We start from the raw sequence: 24,169 nt of genomic DNA, 5'->3' as shown, positions 1-24,169 counted from the left end.
AGCTTTTTGAATAAGATTACTTTCAAAGGGAAAGCTAATTGGAACTACAAAACCTCCTTTATAGGAAAATCCAAAAATTTTTAAAGATTTATTCATGAAAAGCAGAGAGAGGGAGAGACAGACACAGAGACATAGGCAGAGGGATAAGCAGGCTCCATGCAAGGGAGCCCAATGCAGGACTTGATCCTGGATCCCAGGATCACCACCTGAGCCGGAGGCAGACACTCAACCACTGAGCCACCCAGGCGCCCTGGAAAATCCAAATTTTAAAGAGTTCATGAACCTACGTTCAGGAAACTTGGTTCTAAAAAAGCCAGTGGCATTGCCCAAAAAAATACAAGCGCAAATAAAAAAAGTATGTTGAGGATCACGGACACCACACAAAATACACAGGCTAAAAAATACCATCTGGTGGTCTTCCAAAAATAAGATTGGGGGACCTGGGTGGCTCAGTTGGTTAAGTGTCTGCCTATGGTCAGGTTTAGATCATGATCCCAGGATCCTAGGATTGAGCCTTGCACTAGGCTCCCTTCTTCAAGGGAAGCCTGCTTCTCCCTGCCACTTTCCCCCTCCCCGTGCCCGGATTATGCACATGCTCTAACAAAAGCTTAAAAAGATTGTTAGGGGTGCCTGGCTGGCTCAGCTGGAGGAGTATGCGACTCTTGGTCTTAGGGTGGTGGGTTTGAGCCTCACATTGGGTGGAGAGATTACTGAAATAAACCTTAAAAAAAAGTCAGGACAAAGAACAATTTTTACCCATTATGATTTATTCTCTACAATACTTCGTTAAAGAGTTCAATGATTTGCACTCAGAAGTTATATAGCCAAGAGGCAACCAAGTGTAATACAAAGAATTGGTCTGAAGTCTTTGCACTGAAGGCCATACAAAGTCTCTTGCTTCAGGAAAGTAAGAATGAAAATAAACAAAACGAACACATAGCTCCCTAGGCTCCAGAATTTCAATAGAAAACAGCATCAACAGTTAGTGAAAGTGTAGGTGTTAACATATCATGGAAAACAGGTTGTGCAAATATTAAAATTAACACCCAGGACTTCTGTATAGATGATTTTTATTATAAACAATAAAATATATGTAATGTCTCAACTACAAACCTTTCACGTTGAAAGGGTCTCTAACATGAGTTGCTTTAATATTATGAAGCGAAAAAGTTTAAGAACCTCACAGTGGAAACAATCCAACACCGACAAATCCTAATGATCAAAGACATTCTCTTTTAATTAACATAAAACAAGGACAATTCATAATTACAGTGAGAATGTCCTAGCTGTGGGTATCATGAGACAAGCCAACTTTCCAGACCAAAAGGCACTCACAGCTAGGGATGAAACGAACTCCAAACCGAAGCAGCCCATGCGGGCTGGCTCCTTAACAGCAATTACCTACTGCTCAGCTAGAGCAGTGCCCCAAAACAAAGTAAACACCAAGCAGAAAACATTCTCTTCTTTTCGGACCTGCCACTCCCACCACGTGTACCAGCCACCTTCATCACTGCTTTGGTCAAGCGTGTGGAAGGCAGTTCAGTCCTAGTTCGGAGCCGTCATCTCCCTATGCAAAGCTGCCACATGGATGATCCAGACTTAGTATTTTTTCCTGAGAGCCACCTGCCACACATCTTCATGAGGTGACCGTGACCGTACACTTCCAGACCGTTTCCTGACTAGGCCCCATTCAGGACAGACACCAACACTGGCATTCCTCACGGGGCCAAATGGTTTTCCTTGGTCAACTCCTGAGTCCCCCTGACAAGGCCAGAGGGACCTGAGCATCTCCATTGCTGGACTTGTATGGGAGCATGAGGGAATGTGCAGGGAGTAAGGCTTCTTCACTCCAAAACCACTGAGCCCACTTCAGTGTGGTGCTGGGCTAACTCAGCCCAATTCTTGTGCACTGATTTTTTTCTCCCCATTTCGTGGGTTTGTAAAATTTCTGTTCACTTACTTAAATGGCAGGTATCCTACCCCACCCTCAATAAAATAAAATAAAAAACATACTATACATTGGGGAAGACAAATAGGGCAACAATTCTACAAGAAAAAAATAGGCTTGAAGAACATGGCACTGTAGTAAATGCTTGCATGACCAGTCTCACTGAGCGTGCTCAGGGGTGAAAGTTTAGCACCAATTTTTTTGCTTTTTTAATCTTTAGAAATTAAACACAACTTTTAACACAGAACATTTGAACAGTAATGAGTGTAGCCCTATGTATCAATACTGTTGTACAAATTGGAGGTGGGTGGTTTAGTCCAGAGCTGACCACCCTGACATCAATCCATGGCACCTAAGAGTAACTATCGTCACATTTGTTTGTAACAAGACATTTATTATTCTCAGCAGCAGGAAATCACGAAATAATCCCTTCATCTTCAAAAGCTTTTTTTCATTAACCTTGCAAGGGAAAAGTGGCAGGATGCGAGAAGGCAGCACGACGTAAGATGGTGTGGTGCGGCTGGACATGGGCATCCTGAGGTCAGCCCACTTCCCTTGCACATTCTGTATCCTCATGAATAACAGAGGATTTGCCAAGCAAATCTGCTCACCCTCATCCATTTCTCCCAAGAAATGAGCCAGCAATGCCTAGAAAGGCACGTGTGTCGTTTCTTGGATTATGTCTCTATTCCCCCTCCTCCATTCCTGGCAGAAGAAAACTAAAAAATTTCTTTTGATTTGGATATTTGCCCATTTTGGAAAGCCACACCACCACCACATAAACTTTGAAAAATAAATTAAATCAAAACAATTGTGTTCACTGGATTGACACCCAATCCGCTTCAAGAGTTCTCTAAGCATGTTGTTGAAAACCAGTGTATCACCCTCTGGGTCCTTTCTTCCAACTGGCCACCTCTTCCTGTGAATCCTTTCAGCAGTACCTCTGTGACAATGTTTCCAAAGCATCTTCCAAGTCCCCAGCTTCTATGAACTCTGCCACCAAATGAGGGAAGAATAGGCAAGAGGGAGGAGAAACTTGCTGACAGCTATTTGGAATCAGCAACAATGGGGAAGGGAAATATGCCACAAGAAAGTCTGAATGACCTAGAATACAATGAACCATTTGGAACTTTGCCATGGTGGGATGAAGATTCCCAGCATGTTAGGCAAGATAAAGATTTCATCTTAATTACACAGCTTTGTTCTAAAGTCCTGGAAAGGACTGAAACAGCAACAGTCTTCCCACTTCTCCAGGCAAACTAGACAAAAGAACTTCTCTGCTTAAAGGTCCCTCGGGATGTCTGCTTGAAAAGGAAAACAGCTCGGAGACCCTGGATTTTCTCCTATGATAACATGTCCTTCTAAAGCCCAGCCCAAGTGCTTGTTGGAACATCTATACCTTCTGAGAACCTAGATCCAGCTATAGGCACTGCTACCAGTAGAGGAGTGAGGTAGCCGGGTGGTAAGGAAGAGGTCTCTCCTTTCTCACTGCACGCAGCGATGATTTCAGGACCTCCTATGGGCATCCCAGTCCAGTCCTCAGCAGGCTACACCACAGAGCTCTGTTCAATATACCAGGAGACTCAATGCAGGAAGAGTGCCAGAAAATCCAACTGAAAGTGGGATGAGAATTAAAACCTTCGAGGCTAATTGAGCAATGAGATCTACAACGCCATCCAAAGGGCTTCCGATCTTGATGTGGGTCTCTGTCCAGGAGCCTCAGAGGACTCATGGTGCCCACGTTTAACCCTAACATGGCGTCCGCTTATGAAGCATGGAGGTTGTGATCAACTCTTGGTACGCAATAAACTGGAAGTTTAAAAAAGGAATTTAAAACAACCTAAAAATGTTTCTTGTTGGTCTCCGTTGCCCAGACTGCCAGGGGAATACATCTACTTGATCTGGGGAGTCTGTAGGGGTGTGTGTGGGGTAAGCCTTCATGGACCACCAATTCTGGCTTCCACTGTGTGGCCACCACACAGGTGGCAAATCACCAGTGGCACCTGCATGCCAAGGGTCTTCTGAACCCACACGGTAATTCTCACTAGTCATGGAGGAGCCCCAATCCAACGGAACCCCATATTGAGGAAAGGCTGAGATAAGGCTTGGGCCCCTCAAGTTCTGTTTCATTCAGTACAACCCCTCCCTCTCAGTCAGCTGGAGGCAGACTTGGCAACGGAAGCTAGCATCATAAAATGGTGCAGTAATAGAAGTAACTGGACCAGGAAGAGGAGGCATCTGCTCCAATGATGTCATAGCCATTGGTGGCCACAGGGGGGTGGGACTGGTCATGCAGCCGTGTGTCAGGAGTAATGATTGTAGAGGGGCGGGGCATGAAGAGTGCCATTCTGGAAACAGTGCTGTCGAGAAGCAATATACTCTGCATAACTGATTGTCACCTTCTCACTTCGGTACCTGCGTAAGGAAATAGGAAAGGGTATTAGGAACCTCAAATCCTTCATCTTGTAAAGTCACTCAGCAGAGAAAACCAAAAGCTTATTCCACATTTTGAAAGAATAAAATGGAAGACCAAGAGCAATCTTACTTACAGAAAATGAAAGACAGCACAAGAAAACAATGTTGTTATTACAAATGAACAAGATGAAAAAGCACAATCACAATTCACCCCGAGAATGTATTTTCTGCACATCCCACCTTTAAACACTACTTATCATCAGGCTGCTCTTAAGCAATCTGCTACTGGGGTCTGCATGAAGAATGTCAAGGTCAAATTACACGGGTGGCAGATTGGAAGATGGCTATACCAATGCCCAGTGCAAACTGCGTATCTACTGCATAAAATGTGATAAATTTGACAGAAATGCAACCTCAATTTGTGGAAAAGCAACAAACAAGTTATTTATAACTAAAAGGGGCACAGGTACCTAATTCTGAGTCAAATTCTGATGAAGCAGGTTAAAGGATCCTGGGGCTATATAGGACGGGTCTCAATTCCCAGATGAATATGCCATATCATATCACAGGGTCATCAGAACAGAATTCATAGCACTTTGGCTTTGCTCTGGAAAGAGCCATGAGTCAGGATGCGAAGCATGGGGTGTTACAAACCTATGGAGCCTACTACAGACCACAGGAGCTGGGTGTGACAATCCTTACCCAGAGCCATCTCTTTCCCACTGTAATCACTCCTCCACTGCAAGGTGATTATTCCTGAATTTTGACAGGGAAATGGCTGTTCAAATAAATTATAATAATAATAATAATAATAATGCTTTGTATTTGAAGTTTTTTTTTCTTTTTCTTTTTTTTTTTGGAATCCAAAGCATTTCAAAAACACTGGGTTATCTTCCAAATAGACCTGTGAGGTTAGTATGATTATTCAGTATTTTACAGATGAGGAGGCCAAAAGAGGCCCACAGAAGCCCACAGAAGCTAAACCTCTCAGTGTTTCCGATTTCAGTAGGGATGGCAAGAGAACTGACATCTACTGACCACCTATAATTATTGCCTGGCCCTGGGCTAGAAATTCTTCATACATTACCTTACCACACTCTAAAACAACCCCAAGGCATTATCATTCACTTCTTACATACAGGAAAACCACCCCACCCCTTGCCACTCCACCCTGCCCAGAGGCACAGTCAGGCAGCGGTGGTGCCGGGATTCAGACTCCCAAGTCCCTGTACTTCTACTACAAGAGACAGCCTCCCCCAACAAGCTGGGTGTTTCCTTCTAACGCTCTGTAAAAAGCACTGTCTCCCTATTCTGTTAACAAGGCACCTGTATCCCCTGCCACATGACTGCTGGTGACTTCAACTGACCCTGGACCTCTGCACTGAGAGCCTTTGTTGCTGACCTTGGTCTGCCCTCTTATCCTCCCGACCAGTGGGTCTGGCAAAGACATCCACCACCTGATCACCGCCTAAACTCTGCTCGGGCTCTGCCATCAGCTCAGCTGCAGAGATGCCCAGGATGCTGGGAAGTCTTGCCTTTGCTGCCACTGCTTCCTCCCAGCTTAAATCTGACCCATATTTCTTTAGTTTAGGGACATTAGCAGAGAAATTTTTTTCTAGCCCTTTCCAACAAAAGTATCCTCCATCCAACCCAAACTAAATTAAAATGACAAGGAAAATGAGACAGTGGGTTACCTGGTAAGTTTGATCGTTTTTCTGAATTCACTGGTAATTGGAGCCTTAAAGCCACCTTTCCTGAGCAAGGAGTCTATTGTCTGGATCTGATCCCAGTCTGAGGAGGAGAGGCACACTGAGATCAGTGCACAATGACACAAGAGTAGGGTATGTTCTCACACAGCAAGAAAAGAGAAGCAGCCAGATCTGCTAGGGTCAAAGTGATCTCCCTAGAGCCCCTTCTGCCTCACTGATATCCAAGTAGAATCTCTGAGACATGAGACAATAACCTGACATACACCATAATGGCTGTCCCCCGGCCCTGTTCCTGTGTTTTTCCTGTCAGATGTGATCCCAGTATAATCATCTAGGAACAAACATGGTCTCAACTTAAAACTGGCCTGCAGGCCTACTACTGGTAACCAAGGCTATTCTATGAGAGGGAAGAATTCAAATTCTGCAGCCTGCATTTCCTTTTTGTGGCCTTCCTTTATTTTGATCATTTCTGGGAGTCCTGTTTTCTATTACAGAGAACTGATAGCAGGAAGAAAGCTATTCCTTCATGAAGGACAGAAATGGTGTTCATGTATACATTGCTGTGTTGTTCCTGCACATTTTTAACAGATAAAACCAAACACATCAGAACTGAAAACCAAAAAGAAACCCCTAAATTACATCCAATTTTTAAATTTTGCTAATCAATTTTCAAACGGCACAGATAATCTGATTATCTATATTATCACCACATCTCACTATTGGGAAATATTGATGGTGTTTCTCCTTATAAAAAAATGTTAGACTTACGGCCTCAAAGTGGCCAAAAGGCTTCCCTTTTATGCCACACCCACACTACTTCTGAAAAAGTTTAAACACAACCATGATGGAAACCAATGAAGGCAACCACTCTCCACAAAATTAGTTCATTGATACAGTGAACTGGATGTTTCTCTCTACTCTAGGTTCACACTGTGTGTTTTACGTATTACTTTCAGAAACAGACAAGAAAGGAGGAAAGGAGGGTGAGAGGGACGAGGAGAAGAGAGAAAAGAAAGAAAACTGGGTTACATACCATAGAAACACTAAAAGGTATTCTCCTAAACATTCTTTTAAAGAGAAAACCTACAATAGCCAAACTGTGGGAGGAGCCTCGGTGTCCATCGAAAGATGATGGATAAAGAAGCTGTGGTCTATGTATACAATGGAATATTCCTCAGCCATTAGAAACGACAAATACCCACCATTTGCTTCAACGTGGATGGAACTGGAGGGTATTATGCTGAGTGAAATGAGTCAATCGGAGAAGGACAAACATTGTATGTTCTCATTCATTTGGGGAATATAAATAATAGTGAAAGGGAATACAAGGGAAGGGAGAAGAAATGGGCAGGAAATATCAGAAAGGGAGACAGAACATAAAGACTACTAACTCTGGGAAACGAACTAGGGGTGGTGGAAGAGGAGGAGGGCGGGGGGTGGGGGTGACTGGGTGACGGGCACTGAGGGTGGCACTTGACGGGATGAGCACTGGGTGTTATTCTGTATGTTGGCAAATTGAACACCAATAAAAAATAAAAAAATAAAGAGAAAACCTACCCTACCCACCTCCTACCTTTACTGTCCCATTATAAAAACTTTTTAACTACCAAGTTCTTAAAAAAAAAAAAGATTATGTTTTGTTTTCCCAAGTATAACATTGTTTAATAATTAAAGACCAATAAAATTCAAAATCCACTGGTATGGGCAAGTCCCCTTTACAATGAACTCCATAACATGGTCCAGTTGGTTGCTGGAACTTTGCTACAATTACCACTAGTTTTGGGGGCCAAGGAACAAAACTTTTCACTGAGAAAGTGAAATGAGGGTGTGAGTAAGGCCAAATCTTTACCCCTGTTCTTCCCCAGCTCTTGCATTTTGGGGGAGTTTATTTCACATCCTGTAAGACTTTGATAAACAATAAGAGGAAGAAAGGCACTTATTCTTAGTTGCAGTTAGGCTGAAAGACAACACATCCCACTTTCCTGCCTTTACATGGCAACACTATGAATAAGTATCCTTCATTGAAATGCCATTTGTCCAACTTACCTTGTTCCTTAGCAACCTCAGGTAAATATGTGGCTGTACGTTTGACGCCTTTTTCATTGATGAATTCAATTCGAATCCCATGGACCCCTACCTACAGAAAAAGTAACCAAATGAAGGGCATTTACTTACTCTAATGGAACTTCAAACATCCACATTATATTGACATTGTCCCCTGACCAGCTTGCTCCGAGTCTGAGAAAAGAAGAACCTACTGCTTTCCATGACTAACTCTTTCCCCTTAGGTATAGAAGCCAAAGTAACTTTAGCTTAAGGGAAGCAACACGTTTACATGTAGCCACCTCTCCCAAGTATAAGGGTTCTTTTAACAGCTCATCCAATAATCTGGAGTATTCCATCTTTAATCTATTCCATTAAACAGACAACAGGGTTTTGATCTAGGCTCATAACTCCTCATAACAACTTTTACTCAAGGGCTTACCAAGAGGGATCTGGAATGCTCTCTTTATCCCCAGTATCATTTCCTATTAGACGTGGGAGAAGGCTATGGAACAGAGTGGACTGGGAAGACACGGGAAAAGAAGATTTCACGTTTTTTCCTACTTCTAGGATCACAGCACCTTTCCTGTCACCTATGTGGCCCCCAACTGCTTCCAAACTCAGCTTTCACATTCTTATACCCTCTCTCAATGAAGGAGATACATTACCATGTACTAACCCGAACCCAAATGCAACGAGAGATGCAGAGTTCCAAATGCGGCTGTTCTCACCTCCCAGTCCAGGTAATCACTGGCATCCTCAAAGTTAGTAAGGAGGGAGACAGAGCAGAAAAGTTTAGGCAGCTCCTCTCGGGTCAGGGGGGGAAATCGGCTGTCCTTAAGTGCACTGGAGGGGGACAGAAAACAAAGTGAGGCTGCTCTGGAGCCAGAAGCCAACATTACGTGCCCGAATACTTATGAATCCTGAGCTATGCAGAGAATATTGATTATCCATCAGCACTAATATGCTAAAAATAACTTGATGCTATTAATTGCCTACACAACTGATAAGTGACTCACCAGATTAAAGTCCCATACTTCCTGATTACCAAAAAGAGAACACTCAAACTTCATCACTTAGAAGAAACAAAGTCAAGCAGTTGTTTTCAATTCTAGTCAATTTATCTACAGAGCTTATGTCTGGTGTCATTACCTGGTTAACGTGTATTCCCTGAGTCCTGAATGAAGATTCATGGCTGAGAAGGTCCCGATGCAGCCACGAAGCCGCTTGTCCCGCCCTGTCTTCCATGTCACAAAGAGTGGACTACAAAAGGAAAGCAAAAAACATTCTCCAGCCCCAAATCTATCATGAATAAGAACAAAACTTTTGTTTTGCCCTATTCATTTCCGTTATTCCCCAAAAAGGATCGTTTTCTGAATTGTGGCTATGCAAAGGACTCTGTCTTTCTGGGAATTGTGCAGTCTGTGGATGGAAGAGAAAGAGAGAGAGAGAGAGAGAGAGAGAGAGAGAGAAAAGACAAGGCAGCATAAAGAAAGGCACTCTGTGTAGCCCTTCCTGTGGTCCTTGCTGATAGGTTTAATTCACTCTCAATTGTGCTACTTTCCTATTCCTCTGCCCAGCACCCAACTTCTAATTTCCATGTCTTTCTCTTCTTCTTTATTCTATTTCTGGGAGTGTCCATGTTCCCCAGTTACATCCTTCATGAAGACACTGGGCCTGCATACTTTCTCCTCATTCCACATAACCTCCCATTATTCCAATAATTATCTCTGCCCTTTGTCCTGCTCCAATGTCTCTGCAAGAAATCGTATTATTAGTAAAAGTTGCCACTTTCTGCTTCTAGACCAAAGTCATTAGATTGGTGGTAACAGACTTTTTAGAAACAGGTTATGGAACTGTCCCTTCATCCTGATACTTCCTCTATACTCAGATGAGGTTATTTTTTAGAGCAAAATCTAAAAAGCAACTTAAATTTTAGTTTCTTTTTTTTTATTTTTTAAAGATTTTATTTATTCATGAGAGACAGAGAGAGAGAGAGAGAGAGAGAGAGAGAGAAGCAGAGACACAGGCAGAGGGAGAAGCAGGCTCCATGCAGGGAGCCTGACGTGGGACTCGATCCCTGGTCTCCAGGATCAGGCCCTGGACTGAAGGCGGCGTTAAACCGCTGAGCGACCCGGGCTGCCCAGCAACTTAAATTTTTAAAGCTGTTTACTTTGATTACTGTTTTAAAGCAGATCTGCAGCCTATCTTTTCCCTCCAGTAAATGCCTGAACAGCACCCAAAGTTATTGTCCCAAAACCTACTCAAAACCCCTCAAGGATTCCACTGTCTGGGCAGCCCCGGTGGCGCAGTGGTTTGGCACCACCTGCAGCCCAGGAAGTGATCCTGGAGATCCTGGATCGAGTCCCACATCGGGCTCTCTGCATGGAGCCTTCTCCCTCTGCCTGTGTCTCTGCCTCTCTCTCTCTCTGTGTCTCTATGAATGAATAAATAAAATCTTTAAAAAAAAAAAAAAAAGAATTCCACTGTCTGTAGAATGGAAATATAAGCCCCTGAATACAAACAACAACCCTCTCCCTGTAACACTGCAGCCACCACTCACTCTTCCAAATCCACATCCTTCTTTTCGGTGGGACAAACTTGATCTTATTTAGGATAAAGGCTTAGGATCTTCATCTGTTCAATCAGAAATTTTCTGACCACGGTATCCCATGACAATACTTCCTAAAAAGTTAGCACATTTTTTCTCTACAGTTTCTCTCCTCTGACACAATCACATAGGAGTAACTTCCCCTCTACTTCTGCCCACAGAAGTATGCCAAACACATTGTTTAGCTTTGTGTGTGTGATTTGCCAACTTGGCAAGTCGCCCAAAAGTGAGGATTTTTTCTTCATAACCTCTCCACTCCCTGACCAGTGGGGCTATGTGTTGCTCTAATATGGCATTAACAGTTGCAGAATAAATGATCTTAGGTCAATGAAATCTCCGAAAGCATCTCTTCAGTACTTTCTTAAAGCCAGTTCAAGGGTGCCTGGCTGGCTGAGTCAGTGGAATGTGTGACTTTTGATCTAAGGGTTGTGAGCTCCAACCCTGAGTTGGGTATGGAAACTACTTAAAAAATAAAATCTTGGGCAGCCCGGGTGGCTCAGCGGTTTAGCACCGCCTTCAGCCCAGGGTGTGATTCTGGAGACCCGGGATCAAGTTCCATGTCCGGCTCCCTTCATGGAGCCTGCTTCTCCCTTTGCCTGTGTCTCTGCCTCTCCCTCTCTCTGTGTCTCTCATGAATAAATAAAATCTTAAAAAAAAAAAAAAACAATAGCTAAACTATGGAGAGAGCCCACACATGTCCACTAACTGATAATGATAAAGATGATATAGTGTGTATACACACACACACACCCGGAATATTAGCCATCAAAAAGAATGAAACCTTGCCATTTGCAATGACATAGATGGAGCCAGAGTGTATTAACCTAAGTGAAGTAAGTTGGTCAGAGAAAGACAAAATACCATATAATCTCACTCATATGTGGAATTTAAGAAAGACAACAGATGAACATATGGGAAGGAGGAGGGAAATAAGCCCTAAAAGACTCTTAACCATAGAGAACAAACTAAGGGATAATAAAGGGAGTTAGGTGTGGGAATGGGTCAAATGGGTCATGAATATTAAGGAGGGCACTTGTAAGGCACCTGGGTGGCTCAGTTGGCTAAGCAACCAACTCCTTGGTTTTGGCTGGTGGGGGGGAAGTCAGCTTGGGAGTTTCCCTGTGTCCTTCTCTCTCCCTGTGCCCCTCCCAAGCTCACATACTCTAAAATAAATAAATAAATCTTAAGGAAGGGGGGCATTTGTGATATTGAGCAATGGGATTGTATATAAGTGATGAATCACTGAATTCTACTCCAGAAACCAATACTGCACTGTATGTTAAGTACCTAAAATTAAAAAAAAAAAAAAAAAAGCCAGATCAGAGTTGCTTTCAATTCTGAAGAAGAAGAAAACTCTGTCATGGATTTCTTCACTCTACACATAAACTTATTTAAGTCACTGACACCTTCAGAGAGCTTAGGACAAATGATAGAGTCTTGAACTAAACACAGTACAGCAGAACCTGACATTCTTGGTGGGGTGGGTGGAAGAAGCCATGGGGGAACTGATGGAACAAAGGAAGGGATGAGACCCTTGTTGTTGAGACCATCACAGCTCCCATTATAAGTGCTTCTACTCTCAACCTGGCCACCAGAGATTTCCAATTCATTTGGACTTCAACACCTGGACCACAATGATGTGATCTGTGGCTTCTCCACTGGAAAGGTTAAGTCACCTATTCTCCACCATATAAATCAACAAACCAAACGAAGAACCAAGAAAGAAACCCTAATTTCTAAAACGTTAGCTTAAAAACAAGCCAATACTTCAAGTGTAACCTAGACCTCTTCTATTACTCAATCCAGATACTGTTCTCGATACTGTCTGGACATTTCTCATCATCCTATTCTCATTACTCTCTGCCCAAACGATGCTAAAGCTCTTTGTAAGTGGCAGCCACCCCCCCCCCTTCTCAAGAGAGAGAGAACCCAAGAAAGACGTCACTATGTCTTCTCACTGTCCCCTGCACCTGATGGATTTACTCACTAGGGGTCATTGGTGAATCTAGGAAGTCGTGGCTGTGGGAAGCCATAGAGGTGACAGTAGAGGACGTCAAAGCAGTAGCAGCACATCTCTGCAGTCACCACCAGATTCTTGGTGGTGTTGGCAGTTCCATTGGGCCGGGGAAGAGGGCTCAGCGCTCCCGATGCGGGATTCATTCGTGTAATGGGAGAATTTCCAGGTCCCAGAGTTAAGTCTGACACATTCTCCCGACCACTACTGCCATCCACATGCTGGTGGTTTTGAAGAGGTCCTGAACTAGAGCCGGGGACAGTTGTGGACTGGTTCCCGTGACTGTGCGTTCCACTTCCAGATAACTTAGGTTTCTTGACCCCACAACAGCCTGCTGCCAACTTGGGCTCAAGTGGAGGAACACAACGTCTTTTTCCCATCCTGATTCAGTGCTCGAGGTCTGGAATGCTGCAGAACCCTGACCAAAAAGAGAACAGTTAAGCATTAATTGAAAACGTTAGAATGAAAAAAAAAACAAAAATCAAAAAGACTCTACGTGGAGAGTCATCAAATTCTTTCTCTTTCAGGTTACCAGGTCACAAAGGGTTGCAGACCAGTATGACTGGAAGAGACCTTAAGCTCCAAACCAGGGACTCCTTTTTCCTAAAGAACCACTTCTCATTTCCCATAAAGCCTTATGATCATCACAGAGGCGGGCAATGAACAGCCCCTCTTGCTTAGGACTCCCCAGTGCAGAAAGGAAGGGTGGGGCAGCAGTCATTGTGGATCTGCATGAGGACATTTCAAGACTACAAGATAGCACTGGACCTGTCAGACTCTTCATCAATTGCCTTCTCTACCTTTTAGGGCCTCCAAATTAGACCACCATATTTTCAGAGTCCCAGAGGAAACTTCATGCTTTTCCTTGTTAACCATATCCTTTCCTCATTTTACTCATCACCAGCCTATATACATGTGACTTTAGACCTGAGTGAATACAAAAAGCAGTTAGCTGCCCATTCTGAAAAGAACTTACCTTCCAACACAAGGGTCCCACCTTTCTACCCTCATAGCTTGCATTCTCCAATGTCTTGCTCATTTTTTTTTCCCTTTAATTTCAACTCCCTTTTTAAAGATTTTATTTATTTACTCATGAGAGACACACAGAGAGAGGCAGAGACATAGGCAGAGGGAGAAGCAGGCTCCATGCAGGGAGCCCAATGTGGGACTTGATCCTGGGACTCGGGATCATGCCCTGAGCCAAAGGCAGACAATCAACCCCTGAACCACCCAGGCATCCCTCAAAACTCCAATTCAAAAAAAGTTACAACCTAGTAGGAACCTTTATTCACACAAATGACCCAAGCTTCACAGGCCTTTTGTGAGGTAGCCATTTCCACCCTGTCACAGCAAGGCAGATGCATGCAATGCCACTCAGCTTAACAAAGTGTGGCAGTGGATATGCCAGGAAAACAGAACACCCCATCTGATGATGTGAATGGAAGGAAGGAATTTTTTCTTAAACAGCCTGAGGTAAAAATGGACAGTTATAACACAGCCAAGATCAATCTTTTTTCTGATTCAATAGAATCAGGAAAATAGATACTAGTTATTATTTTTTTTTAGATTTTATTTATTCATGAGAGAGAGAGAGAGAGAGAGGTTCAGAGACGTAGGCAGAGGGAGAAGCAAGCTCCATGCAGGGAGCCTGATGTGGGACTGGATCCCAAGGACTTCAGGATCACGCCCTGAGCCCAAGGCAGACGCCTAACCACTGAGCCACCCAGGTGTCCCAATCCTAGTTATTTCAAAGTCATTAATACCAAAATTTATAACATTCTGTTGATTTGAAAAAAGCATACTTAAATCTCCCTGTGATTAGGACACATAACATAATTGCCTTTTTAAAAAAACATAATTTGTCTTTTTTTTTTTTTAATATTTTATTTATTTAGGAGAGACTGAACACCAGAGAGACAGAGCAAGCACAAGTGGAGGGCAGAGGGAGAGGGAGAAGCAGGCTTCCTGCTCAGCAGAGAGCCTGATGTGGGGCTAGTTCCCAAGACCCTGGGATCAGAACCTGAGCCAAATAACCGACTGAGCCACCCAGGCACCCCCATAATTTGCCTTTTTGTGCACAGCTCTATAATACAATATTTTGATTGTAAATTCTAAAACCTTTCTAAATCAAATTAGGTATTTACATACCCTTTTGCAAAACCATTATTTCTACACAAACAAGCTGTCACTCTAGGCTGAATGAGATACAAAAATTTCAAAGTATTTTTTTTTTTAAAGGTTTTATTTATTCATGAGAGACAGAGAGAGAAGCAGAGGCAGAGGCAGAAGCAGGCTCCATGCAGGAAGCCCAATGTGGGACTCGATCCCACAACTCTGGGATCACACCCTGAGCCAAAGGCAGACACTCAACTGCTGAGCCACCCAGGAGTCCCAAAATTTTCAAGTATTATTTATGTTCTTGATATATGCTGATCTATAACAAAATACACATTTTTGTACTTAGGGCAATTCTTTTTTTTTTTTTTTTTTTTTTTTTTTACTTAGGGCAATTCTTAGTGAGACGAAAGTTGCTTGTAAACTTTTTTTTTTTTTTTTAAAGATTTTATTTATTTATTCATGAGAGACACAGAGCGAGAGAGGCAGAGACACAGGCAGAGAGAGAGAAGCAGGCTTCCTGCAGGGAGCCTGATGTGGGACTCGATCCCAGAACTCCAGGATCACACCCTGGGCTGAAAGCAGGCGGTCAGTGGCTGAGCCAGGCATCCCTGTTTGTACACTTCAATGTCTGGCTTGACACAGGCTTCTTTTTGAGAAAGCCTTAAGTACTTAATATAATTAACACCCTCCACCCCCCAATTTGTTTCTGACTGTGGACTTATCTTTCTTGTTTAGACTGTCAAAAGAGGAAGAGTATCTTGGTTAAAAATGCTGCCTCCAGAGCCAAATGGCCTGGACTCAAATTCAGATTCCTCAGGGATCAAACTCTCCATGACTTAGTTTCCTTAGTATGGGAATAACAATACTACTTGTCTCATGGGGTTTTAGAATTCAATTAGTTTAATATGCATAAAGTGCTTGAAATAGTGCCCAGCACGTAGTAGGTGGCAATGTATTTAGCTGCTCTTATCATTTGGATTATTAGACTGCTCCAATCGGGTGGACATTCCTAGAGGGCCACGACTCCACTAAGCACTCAGCACTTATGGCAATGCTTGCTCTGAACAGGTGCTCTTTAAACATTACACTGAATCTTCAAAACCGTTCAGCGAGGCAGGTGATGTTACTATCATTTTACAGAGGAGGAACTTTGGGCTTAATAAGCAAGATAACCTGCTCAAAATCCGACTGCCACTAAGTGGGCCACAGTCTATCTGTTAGACTCCAAGGCCTGGGTCTTTCTACCAAGCCACGAAAAAGAATGAGGTCTGCCAATAATATAATAATCCATTGGATTCAGTCATTTCCTAAGGGCATGTTAAAAAAAAATTACACTCAAGGGTATACTAAAAACTAATCTAATAGTTCACAGAATCTTACCAGTATAAATGGAGCAGGAGGGGCACCTGGCTGGTTCAACTGGAAGAGCATGTGACTCTTGATCTCAGGATTGTGAGTTCAAGCCCCACGCTGGGTATAGAGATTACCAACAAATTAATAAGTGAAAACAAAATGGCCTAAAAAAAGACCTAAGCCCAAAGCCAACATCTCCAGCCATGACCTGAAAATTATCAGTACCCCTGCCACCATCATTTGAGTCCACAGATGTCACTGGCCTCTAGACTTTCTACCTTGTGCATAACTGTGTGCAGGGGGCTTAAGACACATGTTGTTGAATGAAGCAGAAGGACTACCTTGAGGGAGAGCTGGAGTGTTAACAGGGTCTCCAGAAAGCCCCAAAATTCAAAGCAGCAGAGATAAAACAGATTAAAAAAAAGAAGAAATGTTACCTCACTCTCATTACACCAAAGCACCTGAAGGAAAAGCTAAATGTCATGAGATGGTGGTGATGGAGGTGTTCCTTAGCAGGTATCATCAGTTACCTGACTGCTGAAACACCCTACAATGGAGCAATAGAAAGAACTTTCAAACCATGCCAAGGTATTTTACTTTCAAACCAGGCAGGTGAAGATTTTGCCCGTGCACCACACCAAGTGCCAACCTGCAGTGGAGCATGATCACAAGGGATACCAAATGGTTACATTTAACAATTCCCCATACCCTCTTAAACTACTATTTGAAATCAATAGAACCAACCCAAATCTTGTGGCTCCTTAGGCCCAAGCATTTCTCTGGAGGCCACTAAGCAAACAATTCAATTGCTCTTCTTAATTAGTGACCAAAGGCAGAATTAGATACTTCTTGCATCAAAAGTCTATTACAAGGTATTTTGTCAAAAATTTATTCTCTAAATTTAAATCTATTAAAAAATTCAAAGATAAGATAGAATAGTATAATGGACCCAAGAACCAGTTTTTTTTTTTTTTAAAGGTTTTATTTATTTATTCATGAGAGACATGGAGAGAGAGGCAGAGACACAGGCAGAGGGAGAAGCAGGCTCCATGCAGGGAGCCCGATGTGGGACTCGATCCCAGGACGCCGGGATCATGCCCTGAGCCAAAGGCAGAGGCTCAACCGCTGAGCCACTCAGGCATCCCAAGAACCAGTTCTAATAATTTTTAACCTATGGCCAATCTCATTTCGTCTACAGCCTGCCTACTCACCTCCTACTGAATTATCATGAAGACATGTTTTTAAGGGGGCCAATATTTTACTTATTTGTCAGGAAAAGGCAAATAATAAGTGAATTACAGGTAAAGAATGTGAAGTGTAACCAGAGTGCTGGGACTAAATACTTATTTACAACATCAACACTATCTAAAAATTACATTAAAGCTTTCTCTTTGAGACTCTCTTAATCCTACTCCAACAAAGTGGGCCGTCTCACCAAAACTATGCAGTCCCCAACTCAGCTCCCAGGATTGCCCTCCAATGATCAGAGAGACACTGGCTTTTCCAACAGCTGTGTTTCTGAGAGTACAGCCTAAAAGACTTCAGAACAGCACTTCAATACAACAGACTGACCAGCTAGTATCAAATACTCCTAATGACCTACTATTCTACTGTTTCTTTTTTTTTTTTTTAAAGATTTTATTTATTGGGGATCCCTGGGTGGCTCGGTGGTTTGGCACCTGCCTTTGGCCCAGGCCATGATCCTGGAGTCCTGGGATCAAGTCCCACATTGGGCTCCCTGCATGGAGCCTGCTTCTCTATCTGCCTGTGTCTCTGCCTCTCTCTTTCTCTCGGTGTCTCTCATGAATAAATAAATATTAAAAAAAAAAAAAAAAGATTTTATTTGAGAGAAAGAGTGAGAACCATAAGCAAGGAGGGGCAGTGGGAAAGGGAGAAGCAGACTCCCCACTGAGCAGAGCTCTGACATGGGGCTTGATCCAAAGACTCCAAACACCCAACCCACTGAGCCACCAGGCGCCCCTCTATCTTTTCTAAAACTGTGTGCATTTGTTCTCATCCTTCCCCCAAACCTCATGGAAACTTCCAACAATAGTACTTTGATAGAGGAGTTCCTGAATGGATACTATGAAGTCAGTTCATGAAATAATTGGAATCGGGTGTAAAAACTCTTCTTCCCTCTGTGGGGACGCTCAGCAGTGGTGTTGCTCCAGGCTGTGTGGCTTACCATGCCACTTAAGTTCCAAACAGCACTGAATTTATCAACCACCTTTACAAACACACATTTCACTGAGACCCTTCCAAGCCTTCAGTTGGTTCACTCTTTCAAAGCTAAACTCAAGGGCCATTTTTAAAAAAGGTTTTATTTATTTATTTGTTCACGAGAGACAGAGAGAGAGAGAGAGAGAGAGGCAGAGTGAGAAGCAGGCTCCATGCAGGAAGCCCGATGTGGGACTCGATCCCAGGACTCCAGGATCACACCCTGGGCCGAAGGCAGGTGCTAAACTGCTGAGCCACCCAGGGATCTCCTCAAGGGCCATTTTTAATTTGCAAGAGAGCAAGAGTGAGCAGGCAATTGGAGGAGGAGCAGAGGGAGAGGGACAAGCAGACTCTGTGCTGAGCATGGAGCCTGACTTGGGGCTCGATCCCAGGACCCTGAGATCATGACTCCAACTGAAATCAAGGGTCAGACACTTAACCCACTAGCTACCCAGGCACCTCTCAAGGACCACTTTAAAAGCCAGCAGCACCAATCTCATTTTCCTACTGCCTATCTACTTTAGACAATCAATGAGAATGAACAAGTTAAAGCTGGATTTCTACCAGATGGAGACAATACCCGTAATTCCCCAAAAAGCTGGAAAAGCAATAGGAATCATGGTTTTACCACTCCCTTCAAGACCTCTTAACCTAAACGGTGTCAAATGTAGTATGTTTCACTGGTGAAAAAGTCACCACACCCTTTACCTGACATATTACAGTTAAGGGGTCCTGACCTTTATTAGGGTCCTCAACAAAAGAAGGTAACTCTTCTTCCCTCTGTGGGGAAGCTGAGTAGTGCTGTTGCTCTGGGCTGGATGAATTTCCAAGCCACCTCAATTCCAGCCAGCGCTGAACACATCATTACCTTTAGCCTCAGAGGCTGGGTGACATTTGTTTTCTTTCACAACACTTAACACAGTGCCCTGCATAGAGTATACATACCAACAATCTTATCTACAGATCTCCTAGTAATTTCACTGAAGTTTGTCTTTTCTATAAAAAGAATGCTCATGGCACGAACTAAGCTTTATATCGTTAGTTCTACTGTTGAGATGCCGAACGTTGGGCGTGTTAGAAGCTGAAGGCAACTGAATTACAAGTATATGCTCTTAGCAACAATGTCAACTCTATTCAACCCAAACCAAAGAACCCTTTAATTCATTGCTAAATAGGTTAGCTAATGTGGCCAATTCATTCTAAAAATTAGATCAAATATCCCTTAAATTAACTTCTTGGGGGGATCTCTGGGTGGCTCAGCGGTTTAGAGCCTGCCTTTGGCCCAGGGCATGATCCTGGAGTCCCCGGATCGAGTCCCACATCAGGCTCCCTGTATGGAGCCTGCTTCTCCCTCTGCCTGTGTCTCTGCCTCTCTCTCTCTCTGTGTCTCTTGTGAATAAATAAATAAAATCTTTAAAAAAAAAAATTAACTTCTTCGTTTGATTTATGCTTGTAGCTCTTTTCATTGCTAAAACCAGTCACTGGCCAGTCCTGGACTAAGCCTCGGGTGGTATTTAACTTTCCCTTAACCGGCCATACCTAGCTTCTAAATAGCACTTGACAAGTTTTTTTCTTTTCTTTTCTTTTTTTTTTTTTTTTGAATGATGGAGCGCTTTAAGAGCCACCCACTGGAATATTATTTTCCTGGGAAGTAATTCATTATTCCAGGAGTTAATGCATATGATAGCTCATAAACTCCTGATGTTTATAAAGAAGCTGTTGAGACCGGTAATTGAGGAGAGGATGTGAAGACACCCTGATGGATCTGGCTGGCTGGGCAGGATGGCCTTCCTCCCTTGCTGAGGGTCCCTTTCACGCTCCTTAAATTCACCGCCATCTTCACAGAGCAGCTCCCATCATCAGAGGACAGAGCCTAGGCTTTCGGATTACAGTGTAGGCTCAAATTCTAACTCTGACTTATACTGGCTATGCAAACTGGGGCAGGTTGTCACATCTCTGTGGATTTAGGCTCCCAATACCACAGAGAGTTATCTGTGACCATCAATAAGTAACACGTGAAAAGCATCTAGCATTCTTTGGCATATAACTATTATTTATTAAAATGTCTGCCATTATTAATACTACCACTATGATAGGGTACATTATAAAAATAACATGGGTTAGGATTCTTAGAAAATCTAGAAAAATAAATGCCCTCATAATAAAATTCTATTAAGAACTACCTTGTAGTCTAAAAGATGACATGAAATTGTAACTCTAATGACCTTGATGCTTTTCCTCTTTGCAGAGCAATTGCTTCTAATAAATCATCCACTGTTCTGTTCACTGTGAGATGCCAGAAAATATAAAGAATGAATACTGGTCTGAGAGTTCTCTACACTTTTATTCTACCAGAGTCCTGTCTTCAACTTACAGACGTACACTAAAAAGAGATGAGACTTGCTAAATATGCTATTATTGTAGAAGTCTTAATTTATATTAAGTACTAATGGAACCTCTCTGTCAAAGTAGTTAGGTTTCAAACAATAACCAGATTTTAAAAAGCCTGCAGATGAAAAAACAAAATTTAGATTGACCTCTTGAAGACAAGCCTCAAAACAGCTTATTGGGGAGCATGACCTTATAACAAATAGATCTGGGAGGTAGAAAAGAGGCAAAGAAAAAAGGAATTTCCACTTTTCTTGTTATTATGTAGTATCCAGATGTCTGTTCAAATCAAGCTTTATATAGAAGGAATGGGTTGTTGTTTCCTTCAGGACAGCAAGATGAACTGAAATTCAATTTAATAATTATGTCGTATGAGTAGGGAAATGGCACCTGAAGTGTAGTTCTGGCCTACTTATATAACCATTCCAAGAAATAGATGAAAAACCTACATTCTGGTAATCATTTCAAATAATCACTTTGATATTTTTGAAACCTCAATATACACACATATACATATCCAAATAAAATACACTTGATCTTAGGTGGAGAAGCAGTCCCCACAAAATACAAATCTACCTACATAACTGCTTTTAAAATTTACAAAAAATGCACAGAACTATGTCTTTTCATTTCAACTTAGCTTAAAGAAAAACATAGGAGCCAAATGTTTTGTTTTTAGATCCCCTCCCTTTACTATGCGATCTATGGCAAAGCGCCAGATCTTTCTGGGCCTTGGTTCTTTCTTTTGTAAAACGAAAATATTTGTCCCTACCTCCTTCACAGAGGGATTATAAAGGCTCCAACAGAATGTGAAGCACTGTGAAAAACATCTTTTAAGTGTTAGCATACCACAATTAATAAACTCAAGGGGATGCACAGTAATAAAAGTTTTTCTAGAAAATAGTATCATCATAGAAGATTTAGGGCAAAATGTTCCAAAACTCTCTGAAGATTATAACCATATGGAAGAGACCCAATAACTGACCTTCATCAGAAACTGAATTAACCTGAGAGTTTTCATCTTTGGCTGTCTTAAGAATGAGTAATTTGGGGGAAGGGGTGGGAGCCAGACCGTTATGTACTGAAAGCATACAGGTTAAGTGTAATACTACACCACTATGTAGGTCACTTTGATGGGATCATTAAAAATAAACTCGTTTTTACGTATTTAAATTATTTTAAGAGAGCAAGTAGAAGGAAATTCACGAATACTAGAACCCTCTCAAGGAAGTAGAAAAATACAAGCGAAGAAGTAATCCTATATCCTGACGCCCTAGCCCAAAGCTAAAACCAATAACAGCAACAAATTCTAAACATTCTAAATATGTCCAAGATAATACTCACTGAAAGCAGATAGTTTGTATTGCCAGGGGAACAGCTATAATAGAGGAGGGGAACTATTTTGTCTCTGAAATGAGCCTTCTTCCTTCCGATTCCATTCCTTCTTCCTGTACCTAAGATAGAAATGCAGGTGCAGTGAATGAACAAAATCAAGGCGGTCCAGAAGATAGGGTTTTTGAAAAATCACAACTCATAGGGCAATTTCTAGAAAAAAAAAAGAAAAAAAAAAGAAAAAAAACAAAAGCTAGGAACAAGCTCTCCCTACTTCAAAACATTTCAAAATCTAAATACAAGGTAGCAATGGCAGTCCTGTGCACTGAATCACCTCATCCTTGGTGTCATCACCAAGCAGGGAGGACGCGGAGGATCAAAGGTTTTATTGAACCTGAACATGAGACGCACGGGATAGCTTCTTCCACCGCTAATTTAGATCAAAACTTGCTCTCAGGCCAAGATATACCATCTCAGGGCCCTCCCACTGGCTTCAGAATACACACATATTCTCAAGTCCTCTGCAAAGACGGTGTCGAAGAATTACTGGACAGCACGCCAGGGTCCTGGGGACAGGCCATCTTGTCACCCCAGGTGGAGGTGCTAATTGTTGGTGAGTTCTTCATCTTCACTATTAGTCGTGCATGAATCTCTTCAACAACTCCCCCTCCCCCCACCCCCCACCCCCCCAGGGTTAGGGAATCAAGCTATTCCCAACGATGTAAACAGGAGACTCCAAGCCCCACCCACACTATCCAAGGAGAGGGCAGTGAAAGAGGATAGGCCCGGAGGGATGAGGGTGAGGGAGTGTGGCAAAGTGAGGAGTTCAGGTCAGGACAGCGAAGGGAGGAGGGCGAGGGATGAAGGGCAAAACCCACAGCCCGGGAAGGAGAGTTTAAGGGGGAGGGCGATGGGGATGGGGATGGGGCTGGGGCTGGGGCTGGGGCTACGGTGCAAAAGGGTGGGGCTGGGGGAAAAGAGAAGAGCAAGAGGAGAGGCAGCCTGAAGACTCGGGCAAGAGCGGACGGCGGAGTGGGGAGGGGCAGAGGCGGGCAGGAGCGCTGGGGGGGGTGGCGGGCAGAGTACGGGGCGCCGGGGGAGCCGGGGGAGCTGGGAGGCGCCGGAGCGGCCGTCGGGCGGCGAGGGCCGGGCCGCGGGGGCGGAATCCGGAGGCCGGGCCGCGGCGGGGGCGGCGGGGGCGGCGGGGGCGGGCTCGGGGCGGGGGGCTCGGGGCGGGGGCCGCCAGGCGGCGCCGGAGACCACCAAACTTTACCGAGACACACAGCGCTCGCCGGAGGGAGCGCGGAGGGCGCCCGAGCCTTCCCGGCCTCGCCTCACCCCCCGGGCGGCCGCCAGCGCCTCCCCCGCACGGCCCCCGGCCCCCGGCCCCCGGCGGGGACCCGCCCGCAGGCCCGCAGGCCCCGCCCGCCCCGCCTCGCCCCGGCCTGCCCCGGCCTCGCCCCGGCCTCGCCCGGCCTCCGGCGGCCCCTCCCCCACGCGCTCCGGGACCCTCGGCCCTGACCCCGGAGCCCCCGCCCCGGGCCCTGCGCTCGCCCCAGCGTGAGGAGGCCCCGCGGGCAGCCGGGCCGGCGCGGGGAGGAGGAGGGCGCGGCGCAGCCCGAGTTTCCCACCTTCTCTCCTGGCCCAGACGCAGCCGCGGTGGACGGGACCTCTCGCGCTCTGCCCTCTCCTCCTGCTTCATGGAGCCATGCGCCTGGGTGGGGGCTCCCGAGAGAAGCGGGCCCGGGGCGGGCGGGCGGGCCGGGCGCGCGGCGCGGACGGGGCGGGGCGAACAAGGCCGGCGGCGGCGGGCGGCGGGCGGAGGAAGCGGCGGAGGAGGCGGCGGGCGGCCGGCGGCGGTGGCGGCGGGGAGGAACTAGAGGTATTCCCCGGGCGGCTGGAGGACTGAGTCGCGCCGGGACCCGGGTCCTCCAGTATCCCAGCAGCCACCGGAGGCAGTGAGGTAATGGAGGAGGAATGTAGGGAGTCCTCCAGCGGACCACACGCCCTCTAGCGAGCCG

The 24,169-nt window shown here is 44.4% G+C and overlaps 1 protein-coding gene across 9 annotated transcripts; it reads right to left on the bottom strand.

The window, feature by feature from the left end:
- Positions 1-749: 749 nt before the first annotated feature.
- AMMECR1L (AMMECR1 like) lies at positions 750-24,155 on the bottom strand. 9 transcript variants are annotated; one of them, XM_072757460.1, is made up of 10 exons: positions 23,780-23,937; positions 22,161-22,270; positions 16,239-16,328; positions 12,714-13,158; positions 9,268-9,378; positions 8,847-8,961; positions 8,119-8,209; positions 6,058-6,154; positions 5,066-5,119; positions 750-4,363 (listed from the first exon to the last, which is right to left on the bottom strand). In XM_072757460.1, the coding sequence occupies exons 4-9, from the start codon at positions 13,118-13,120 to the stop codon at positions 5,092-5,094; spliced, it is 849 nt and encodes a 282-aa protein (XP_072613561.1). In that variant the 5' UTR covers positions 13,121-13,158; positions 16,239-16,328; positions 22,161-22,270; positions 23,780-23,937; the 3' UTR covers positions 750-4,363; positions 5,066-5,091. The 9 variants fall into 9 exon arrangements, with proteins under 9 accessions (XP_072613561.1, XP_072613560.1, XP_072613559.1 ...); XM_072757459.1 differs by lacking the exon at positions 16,239-16,328 and having other exon boundaries at positions 5,066-5,141; positions 23,780-23,963; XM_072757458.1 differs by lacking the exon at positions 16,239-16,328 and having other exon boundaries at positions 23,780-23,963.
- Positions 24,156-24,169: the final 14 nt, after the last annotated feature.

This window comes from Vulpes vulpes, chromosome 5 (genome assembly GCF_048418805.1).
Source record: "Vulpes vulpes isolate BD-2025 chromosome 5, VulVul3, whole genome shotgun sequence".
NCBI lineage: Eukaryota > Metazoa > Chordata > Mammalia > Carnivora > Canidae > Vulpes > Vulpes vulpes.
This window is presented reverse-complemented; position numbering and strand designations above follow the sequence as displayed.

What these genes read in the sequence shown, in the direction of transcription:
- AMMECR1L (XM_072757452.1), bottom strand. Translation starts at nt 13,120, where the DNA reads ATGGGAAAAAGACGTTGTGTTCCTCCACTTGAGCCCAAGTTGGCAGCA. An exon ending in AGGGAATACACGTTAACCAG is followed by an intron (nt 8,962 to 9,267) that starts GTAATGACACCA and finishes GTCCCCCTCCAG; the next exon opens with TGCACTTAAGGACAGCCGAT. An exon ending in TGAGGTTGCTAAGGAACAAG is followed by an intron (nt 6,155 to 8,118) that starts GTAAGTTGGACA and finishes TCTCCTCCTCAG; the next exon opens with ACTGGGATCAGATCCAGACA.